At 46.1% G+C, this 10,285-nt stretch overlaps 1 protein-coding gene across 1 annotated transcript; it reads right to left on the bottom strand.

Annotated features, from left to right (window-relative positions):
• Positions 1-620: 620 nt before the first annotated feature.
• On the bottom strand, positions 621-8,831 carry LOC100400304 (olfactory receptor 10AC1). Its single transcript, XM_054237603.2, has one exon. It carries the CDS (start codon positions 8,802-8,804, stop codon positions 7,743-7,745), a length of 1,062 nt encoding a protein of 353 aa, XP_054093578.1. The 5' UTR covers positions 8,805-8,831; the 3' UTR covers positions 621-7,742.
• Between the last annotated feature and the right edge of the window lie 1,454 nt (positions 8,832-10,285).

The raw sequence follows: 10,285 nt of genomic DNA, 5'->3' as shown, positions 1-10,285 counted from the left end.
GCTGGTGACTTCTACCAGCCATCCCAGCCTCCAACATGCTGGTGACTTCTACCAGCCATGCCAGTCTCTAACATGCTGGTGACTTCTACCAGCCATGCCAGTCTCTAACATGCTGGTGACTTCTACCAGCCATGCCAGTCTCTAACATGCTGGTGACTTCTACCAGCCATGCCAGTCTCTAACATGCTGGTGACTTCTACCAGCCATGCCAGTCTCTAACATGCTGGTGACTTCTACCAGCCATGCCAGTCTCTAACATGCTGGTGACTTCTATCAGCCATGCCAGTCTCTAACATGCTGGTGACTTCTATCAGCCATGCCAGTCTCTAACATGCTGGTGACTTCTATCAGCCATGCCAGTCTCTAACATGCTGGTGACTTCTACCAGCCATGCCAGTCTCTAACATGCTGGTGACTTCTATCAGCCATGCCAGTCTCTAACATGCTGGTGACTTCTATCAGCCATGCCAGTCTCTAACATGCTGGTGACTTCTATCAGCCATGCCAGTCTCTAACATGCTGGTGACTTCTATCAGCCATGCCAGTCTCTAACATGCTGGTGACTTCTATCAGCCATGCCAGTCTCTAACATGCTGGTGACTTCTATCAGCCATGCCAGTCTCTAACATGCTGGTGACTTCTATCAGCCATGCCAGTCTCTAACATGCTGGTGACTTCTATCAGCCATGCCAGTCTCTAACATGGTGACTTCTACCAGCCATGCCAGTCTCTAACGTGGTGACTTCTACCAGCCATGCCAGTCTCTAATGTGGTGACTTCTACCAGCCATGCCAGTCTCTAACATGCTGGTGACTTCTACCAGCCATGCCAGTCTCTAACGTGGTGACTTCTACCAGCCATGCCGGTCTCTAACGTGGTGACTTCTACCAGCCATGCCAGTCTCTCACGTGGTGACTTCTACCAGCCATGCCAGTCTCTAACATGGCGACTTCTACCAGCCATGCCAGTCTCTAACATGCTGGTGACTTCTATCAGCCATGCCAGTCTCTAACATGCTGGTGACTTCTATCAGCCATGCCAGTCTCTAACGTGGTGACTTCTATCTGCCATGTCAGTCTCTAACGTGGTGACTTCTATCAGCCATGCCAGTCTCTAACGTGGTGACTTCTATCAGCCATGCCAGTCTCTAACATGCTGGTGACTTCCATCAGCCATGCCAGTCTCTCTCATGGTGACTTCTACCAGCCATGCCAGTCTCTGACAAGGGCATTTCTCTACCCAGATTCTTCTGACACACATCTGGCTGCTGACTCTGCCACCCCTTGTCAACATGATCAACAGTGAACTCATCACGTCCACCTTGTTCTTCCCTCACACTGGTTGCTTTCCTTGTGCTCTCCATCTCAGTGAGCCCAATCTGTCATCTTTTCCAGGACAGAAAGCTATCTGTCATCCCTTACAAGGCTTGCAAGATCTGATTTCTATTTGTTTCTCTAGCACAGCCTCTTTTTTCTTTTTTAGACAGAGTTTTGCTCTTGTTGCCCGGGCTGGAGTGCAATGACATGATCTCAGCTCACTGCAACCTCCACTTCCCACATTCAAGTGATTCTCCTATCTCAGCCTCCCAAGTAGCTGGGATTACAGGCATGTGCCACCATGCCTGGCTAATTTTTGTATTTTTCATAGAGATGAGGTTTCACCACTTTGGCCAGGCTGGTCTCGAACTCCTGACCTCAGGAGACCCACTCTCCTTCCTCCCAAAGTCCTGAGATTACAGTAGTGAGCCAGTGTGCCCGGCCTACAACCTCTTAATATTTGCAACACACACGGCATCTCTCCTGACCACTTCATCACTACCAATAAGAACCTATCATACTGACTAGTTTCCATGTTCTCTTTGCCTTGGAGCATTTGCACATGCTGTTCCCTCTGCCTGGACTCTCCTCTTTCAACTTTCTTTGTCTGGCTCTAGATATTTCCACTTGACTTTAGATCTTACACCTTACTTATTTTATAAGCTTTTCCTGATGCTTCCACTATCCAAGTTTTGGCTGTTTTTTTCTGCATAATGTTATATTTCCTCCCTTCTTACTATTTACTTAACAGCAATGCAATTGCCTATTTATTTGCCTGAATCTCCCAGATTTTCAAACTCCGTATAAACCTTACCTGCATTTCTTCAATAATTTGGATAGGTGCTAGGAACATAGTGGCATCTTTATCACTGTTGAGTCCTTAACTGTCTAGTTCTTGGAATGGAACTCATAACATGTAGTAATTGCAAATATGGATGAATAAATACATTCTGGAATTTTCCTAGTGTAACGTACATGTGTACTTCAGTTTTGTGCAGTTTGCACTCTTTAACATACTAGGATATGTCAGTGTAACGTTGTTTAGAAACAGTTACATCAAATGAATTTATTTGCTCACTAATTTTTACAAGACAGTGTGGATTGTTATTCTTCCTCTTAATGTCTCTTTACTTTATCAATGACAGTAATGTTTTCTTCAAGCTGCTGGGGAATTAAAATACTTTGTATAATGCTATTCTTATACCACATACATATAGCCACTCCTCTAAAGCTCCCTCTAGTTCCCCTTCACTTAAGTCCAGAGTTATTGGTGAGAAGAGAGTTTTCAGGAAGGTGAGATTCAGACCTGTATCCTGGGGATAAGAAAAAGTCTCTGATTCATTGACAGGGCTCCAGCAAAAAATTATAATTTAAAAAATATATAAAAGTAATATACATTGAAAATAATTATGGGAAATTTGAAAAATTTGCACTGAAGAAAATAAAATTACCCATAATCTTATCACATAGAGATGGAAATTATTAACATTTTTGGTGTTTTAAAAAATCTAGTCTTTTATGTATTTGTGTATATGTGTACATACATGTACTTTTTTTGGGGGGGGGATCATCAGTTCTACTTCTTGAAAGTTTTATTCAGCACTACATCATGAATATTTTATCAGGTCAAAAATAAATCATGAAACACCTTTGCTACATATATTTTAAGGGTTCCATCATATTTATTTAATTATTATCCCAATAATGGACCTCTACATTGCTTTGCGTTTTTTTACTAATATTAGAATACTGCAGTTAATGTCCTGATATGGTTAGGCTGTGTCCCCACCCAAATCTCATCTTGAATTGTAGCTCCCATAATTCCTATATGTTGTGAGAGGGACCAAGTGGGAGATAATTAAATCATGGGGTCGGTTTCCCCCATACTGTTCTCAGAGTAGTGAATACGTTTCATGAGTTCTGATGGTTTTATAAGGGATTTCCCCTTCACTTGGCTCTCATTCTCCTTGCCTGTCTCTATGTAAGACGTGACTTTGCTCCACATTCACTTCCACCATGATTGTACAGCCTCCCCACGCATGTGAAACTGTGAATTGATTAAACCCCTTTCCTTTATTATTATCCAGTCTTGGGTATGACTTTATTAGCAGCATGAGAATGGAGTAACACATGTCCCTTACAAAAATATTTATCCATGTCTCTGATTATTTCCTCAGTATAAACTTCAAGAAATGGAATTAGTGGATCTGAGAGGACAATACTTAGGACTATGATTTAAAAGAAAGAATGGAGCTTCTCAAAGACTGTCTTATAGAGGCCACCTAAGAGTGGTCTTCACATCCTAACTTTGCTGACACTGAAAATTGTTTGAGGAATTATTTGTAAGTTTGATAGGAACCAAATTATACTTTATTGTCTGAATTTTTTGTTACAAATGAAGTTGAAATTTAAAAATATTTTATAAAGTCATCCTGTAAATTATTTATCACTTACCTATTTTTTTTTTTTTTTTTTGAGGTGAAGTCTCACTCTGTTGCCAAGGCTGGAATGCAGTGGCGCAATCTTGGCTCACTGCAACCTCTGCCCCTGAGGTTCAAACAATTCTCCTGCCTTACCCTCCCATGTAGGTGGGATTACAGGTGCTCTGCCACCATGCCCAGCTAATTTTTTGTATTTTTAGTAGAGATGGGTTGGTTGGCCAGGCTGGTCTTGAACCCCTGACCTTGTGATCGACTGTCTCAGTCTCCCAAAGAGCTGGGATTACAGGCATGAGCCACTGCGCCGGCCAATTGTATTTTTAGTAGAGATGGGGTTTTACCATCTTGGCCAGGCTGGTCTTGAACTCCTAACTTTGTGATCTACTTGCCTCAGCCTCCCAAAATGCTGGGATTACATGTGTGAGCCACCGTACCCAACTACCCAGTTTTAAAATTGTGGTGTTCATCTTTTTCTTTTTTTTTTGGGTAAGAATGATTACACTAGCCATTTTATTGTTATATTTGTTGGAATCTCCAGTTTGTCACTTGCTTTTATTTTATATACATATAAAAGTGGACACTACAGGACCTTGTGTGTGTGTGTGTGTGTGTCTGTGAATTTTACACATCATATATTATTTATCTTTTCTTTTTTTTTTTTTTTTTGAGATAGTGTCTTACTATGTTGCCCAGGCTGGCTTTAAACTCCTGGCCTCATACAATTCTCTCACACAGACTTTTGAGTAGCTGGGACTACAGGGACATGCCACCATGCCTGGCAACATATACCCTTTTTTTTTCTCAGATGGAGTCTTGCTGTGTCACCCAGGCTGTAGTGCAGTGGTGCAATATCAGCTCACTGCAACCTCCGCCTCCCAGGTTCAAGCAATTTTCCTGCCTCAGCCTCCCAAGTAGCTGGAATTAAGGGTGCCTGCCACCAAGCCCAGTTAATTTTTGTATTTTTAGTGGAGATGGGGTTTCATCATGTTGGTTAGGGTGGTCTCGAACTCCTGACCTCATGATCTGCCCTCTTTGGCCTCCCAAAGTGCTGGAATTACAGTTGTGAGCCAATGTAGCCAGCCAACATATACTTTTTTTTTTTGAGACAGAGTTTCGCTCTTGTTACCCAGGCTGGAGTGCAATGGCGTGATCTCGGCTCACCGCAACATCCGCCTCCTGAGTTCAGGCAATTCTCCTGCCTCAGCCTCCTGAGTAGCTGGGATTACAGGCACACGCCATCATGCCCAGCTAATTTTTTGTATTTTTAGTAGAGACGGGGTTTCACCATGTTGACCAGGATGGTCTCGATCTCTTGACCTCGTGATCCACCTGCCTCAGCCTCCCAAAGTGCTGGGATTACAGACGTGAGCCACCGCGCCTGGCCCCCAACATACACTTTTTAATAAACACAAGAATTAAATTTTTCTGCAATCAAACTTAGTTGACATTTTTCCCCCATAACTCTTGTTGCCTTCGTGCTTAGATATCTCTCCTCATTTGGAGACAAGTTATACTTTTATTTTTAATATATATTTTTTGAGATTTAAAAAATTATTTTATATTTTACATTTAAATCTTTAATGCATATGACGCCTTGGTGCATATCTTAAGGTGAATGCTCAAGATTATTCTAAATCACTATATTTTCATTCCCACTTGGTTTGTGCTAATGTCTTCACCACATCCTGCCTCATTCCTCCTTTTCCTTCTGCATCCTAGACACACCTCTGACTGAGAACCTTGCATTCTCATGTGTGGACTTTTGCCACAATCCCTTACTAGCCCCATCATCTTTACTCTGTCTTCTAGTGTTATTGCCAATTCACCTTTCTAGCGTATTGCTTTATTAGTATTATGCTTCTTTCCCCCAAACTGAGATAAAGAAAGCCAAAGTATGCAGTTCAAGGTCCCATGCTTATTTTCCCAAAGTCACTGTCCATTAGTGTTACCATCTCAGTTACCTGAGAAAAGCATCAGTCATTCTGATAGCAAGTTTATATGCTCATTACCTCTACAAAGCATTTTTCATGTCACGTCCCAGGTAAGAGGCTTCTTATGGGAAAGAGGGTCTAGAAAAGCTTGTGGCCTAGACTGTCTGCCGTCTGATTTTCTGCATTCACAGACATTAATTACCCAGAGTCAAATTAGTGAATAGGCCTTTCAGTTGACTTCCAGATGATTTAAGTCGAGGCAAATCAACCACTGCCTCTAAGTCATTTCAGACAACCTAGCCTCATCCAGCAAACCTTCCCGATTAATGCCACCTGTGTCTGATTATTATTTCAGTTCCCCATTTGTCATTCTTCCTGCATTAAGTTGGCACTAGATTATTATTATTATCATTATTTTGAGATGGAGTCTTGCTCTGTCGCCAGGCTGTAGTGCAGTGGCATGATCTTGGCTCACTGCAATCTCTGTCTCCTGGGTTCAAGCAATTCTCCTGCCTCAGTCTCCTGAGTAGCTGGGACTACAGGTGCACACCACCACGCCCAGCTAACTTCTGTATTTTTAGTACAGTCAGGGTTTTACCATGTTGGCCAGATGGTCTTGATCTCATGACCTCATGGTCTGCCTGCCTCGGCCTCCCAAAAGTGCTGAGATTACAGGCATGAGCCACTAAGCCTGGCACTAGATTGACAGTTATTTCCTCTTGTACCCTTTTTAGTGATCCACATATATCCTTGCATGCTCCATTTTAAGGGATCAGAGAGCAGGAAGGAACCTTACGGATCATAGAGTCTTGCTCTTATTTTATAGTTGAGGCCACTGAGGCTGGAGAGATGAAGGAAGGGCCAAAGGCCATGGACCTGAGCAGCTCTCGAGCCTCCTGGAGGCTCCTTTCCTCCACTCCCTTTTCTGCTAGCCTTCCTCTGGGCTCTGGCTAGAACCTCTTTTCTTGTTTCTGTATAAAATTTCCTGGGTGATATTGCCCACCTTCATGGTCTCAGCAGCCAACTATAATTTACAATCTATCCTCTGCTCTTTAATCTCTCTGGATGGGTGTGTCTGCCTTCTGAAGCAGCATCTTCACTGGTTTGTCTTAGCAGCATTTCAACTGGACATATTCAAAACAGAACCCTCTACCACCCCCTTCTGCCCACTTGCTCCTGCTCCTGTATTCTCATCAATGGCACCACTATCCACCAAATAATCTAGATGAGAAGTGATCCTTAACTCCTCTTTCTTCCTCATCTTCATTCCAATGAAGGTCCTGTTGTGCCCACTTCCAGCACACCTCTGGACTCTTCAAATGGCTTGATCCCCTGTGCTGACACCCTGGTGCCGGTTCCACTCCCCCTCTCTCGGACTATACCTACAGTTTCCTGAACAGGTCTTCACATCTTTGGTCCATGTGCCACCCTGCAGGCTGAGTAACCATGCGATGGTGGTGGCCATCACACCCCTCCCTGAATTCAGACTCCCCATCTGTTTCCAAGGTCCTTCCCAACATGCCCCAGCCCCTGTGAAACACTTTTGCTTGGAGCATTCTGCATTGTTCTCTTCACCTGGTTAACCCTTACTTATCTTACAGTTCTCCCCAAAACACTTTCCCTGACTCCCCTCAGCCCTCAAAAAGTCTAGCATGGGTAACCCGTCTTAGGAACCACTCCACCCACCTCTGGTTTAATCCTCACATCTGGCCTTCTCACCTATGGGTCTAGGAGCGTCATGAGGTCACGAGCTGTGCCTTCTTTATCACTGCCGGCTCCGCAGCTTGCATGGGCTCCAACACGCGGGAAGAAACTCAACAAGTATTTAGGGAGCCAATAAATGTAGGTGTAGGGCTCTACACCACAGTGTCTTGGCCATTCAAGGGAGGAGTGGAGGATGGGGCAACCGCCGGATGGCTGTCCTGGTGACATTTCTGAGTTCTCTTTCCTGAAGGCGGTCATTGAGTCCCCTTGGTGGCTTTCCCCATGCAGACCCTTCACGATGGGGAAAACTCTATGGAGTGGAGCTGCCCCCTCTGCCTGGCCCCGGCTTGCCATCAGAGCTCGCGCAGATCCCCCTCTGGGGCTTGGCCTGGCCGCCTGCGCCCCAGCACTCTGCGCAGGGCGGCGGTGATCTCGCGGTTGCGCAGGCTGTAGATGAGCGGGTAGAGCAGCGGCGTGACGTTGGTGTAGACCAGCGCCAGGGTGCGGTCTAGCCGCGGGGAGTAGCTGGCCCTGGGCCTCACGTACATGAAGGTGGCACAGCCGTAGTGCAGGAAGGTGACTGCCAGGTGTGAGGCACAGGTGGAGGCGGCCTTGCCCCGGCCTCTGGGGCAGCGCAGGCGGCACAGGGCAGCGGCGATGGCGCCGTAGGAGGCCAGGATGAACACCGAGGGCAGCAGCAGCAGCACCAGGCAGGCGCCCAGCAGGGGCAGCTCGTCAGCATAGCTGCGGGTGCAGGCCAGATGCAGCAGCGCCGTGATGTCGCAGAAGAAGTGTACCAGTAGGCGGGAGCCGCAGAACGGCAGGTGGAAGATTGCCACCGTGAGCCCCACGGACACCGCCAGTCCCCCGAAGCAGCAAGCCAGGGCCAGCCGCGCGCACAGCCCTGAGGTTACGAGGGCCGCGTAGCGCAGCGGGTGGCAGATGGCCACGTAGCGGTCATAGGCCATGGCAGCCAGCAGGAAGCACTCGGCCCCGCCCAGAGCCACAAACATCTGCATCTGAAAGGCGCAGCCCAAGAAGGAGATGGGGCTGCCCCTACTGTGGCCCGGTGTGCTCAGGTCGGCCAGGGAGCGGGGCACGACTACCACCGTGTAGCAGAGCTCGATGGCTGACAGCTGGCACAGGAAAAGCAGCATGGGCTGCCGGCTGGGCATCGAGGCCACGGCCACCAGGATGAGCAGGTTCCCGCTCAGGGTGGCCAGGTGCACCCCCAGCAGCAAAAGGAAGAGCAGGGGCCTCAGGTTCGGGAACTCGGAGAAGCCTTGAAGGAGAAAGCCGCAGGGCATGGTGGCATTGCTGGGGCTGTCCATGCAGGGATCTGCCCAGGGGCACCTGTGGGAGAGAGGCACAGGAGGGAAGAGCTTGTTGGGTATGCAGGCTCTGGCCCTGAGCATGGAGGAAGAGTGGAGGAAGAGTCAGGTGGAAGGTAGAGGGTGGACCAGGAATGGTGATGCAGAGAGGTCACAACTGTTCATGGGTCCATTCCCAGCCCGCCACCCCACCCCTCCTCACAAGGAAGTCTTACTGACTTGTGCAGAAAAATAGTGCAGTTTTTGCTGCCTCCTGGACAAGAATTCCTACAGCTGCTTTCTCAATGTGCTGTTTCCAAAGAAGCCTGGATTTTAGCTCCCTTCCTTGCAGTCATCACTCCTCACCTCCATTTACAAAGAATTCATGTGCCTCCGTAGTCCAGTTATTATCTTGTCGGTCCTATAGGGCTGCGAATATTGTGTCTGCTGCAGCCTGAGACTCCATGGTGGGAAATGTCTTTAGTTCCCTTCTGTCTCCTCCTGTCTGCCCTATTCTGTCATTTCTAAGTTGCCTTCCGTGGTATATCATAGAATCACAAAAACATAATGCAGATGAGGGCCTTACGGAGCATCTCATGTAACTTCATAATTTAAGGAGGAAAATAAAGTTTGGGTGGGGGGAAAGGGGATTGTTGAAGGACTTATTGCTCACAGGAAGTTAGGAAGAGAATCTGCATTCTGAGGCTGAATCTAGAACTTTCAATGACCCAGGTCCTGTAAAAAGGTCACTCAGGTCAAGACAATCCATATCTTTTTAGTTTTAAGTGGAAACCCAGATCTGTGTCAGGCTCTGGGGCAGGGACTAAGGCAGCAGAGCATGCATTGTGGGAGGTCTTCCCTGGGTGCATCAGGAACGACATGTCCCTAACATTCTTATTAATGCTTTGTCAACATGAGAAAAGGTGACTTGTACTTGTTCTAACTTGACTTTCAGTTAGCAGTACATTCCAAATTTACCATCAGAACACAGTTTCATTCTAAGCATTATATGGTGACTCATTTGCAAGTAACATTTAGAAAACACTGACAGTGTGCAGGTCAGCTGCATTTATCATAATCCTCTGGGATGGAAGAAACAGGAGGTGGAAAGAGATTTGAGGCCATGCAAGCTGGAGGAGGAGGTTTAATTTTTCCAACAGATATCAATGAGATCTTTTTTTATTAATCTTTAGCTTTAAGTGTAAGCTCAAGTATTTGCTCTTAAAATCACTGTTAATAATGAATGTTGGAAGTGGAATTTGTTCATAGTTGTACCCTAGAGTAAAAGACTAAAGCTGGGTCAAAGGGAAACAGGAAAATCAGATGAAAGAGCTGGAAGGAATGCAAAGAGTTGGGCTTTTGCTAGCTAATATACATACATACATATATATATATATATATATTTTTTTTTTTTTTTTCAGACAAGGTCTCAGACTATTGTCCAGGCTGAAGTGCAATGGCACCATGATGGCTCACTGCAGCCTTGACTCCCCAGGCTAAAGAAATCCTCCCACAGTCTCCTGAGTAGCTGGGCCTACAGGTGCACACTGCCATGCCCAGCTAACATGATGGGGTTTTGTCCTGTT

This window comes from Callithrix jacchus, chromosome 11 (genome assembly GCF_049354715.1).
Source record: "Callithrix jacchus isolate 240 chromosome 11, calJac240_pri, whole genome shotgun sequence".
NCBI lineage: Eukaryota > Metazoa > Chordata > Mammalia > Primates > Cebidae > Callithrix > Callithrix jacchus.
The sequence above is the reverse complement of the archived record's forward strand: the minus strand, read 5'-3'. Positions and strand labels throughout refer to the sequence as shown.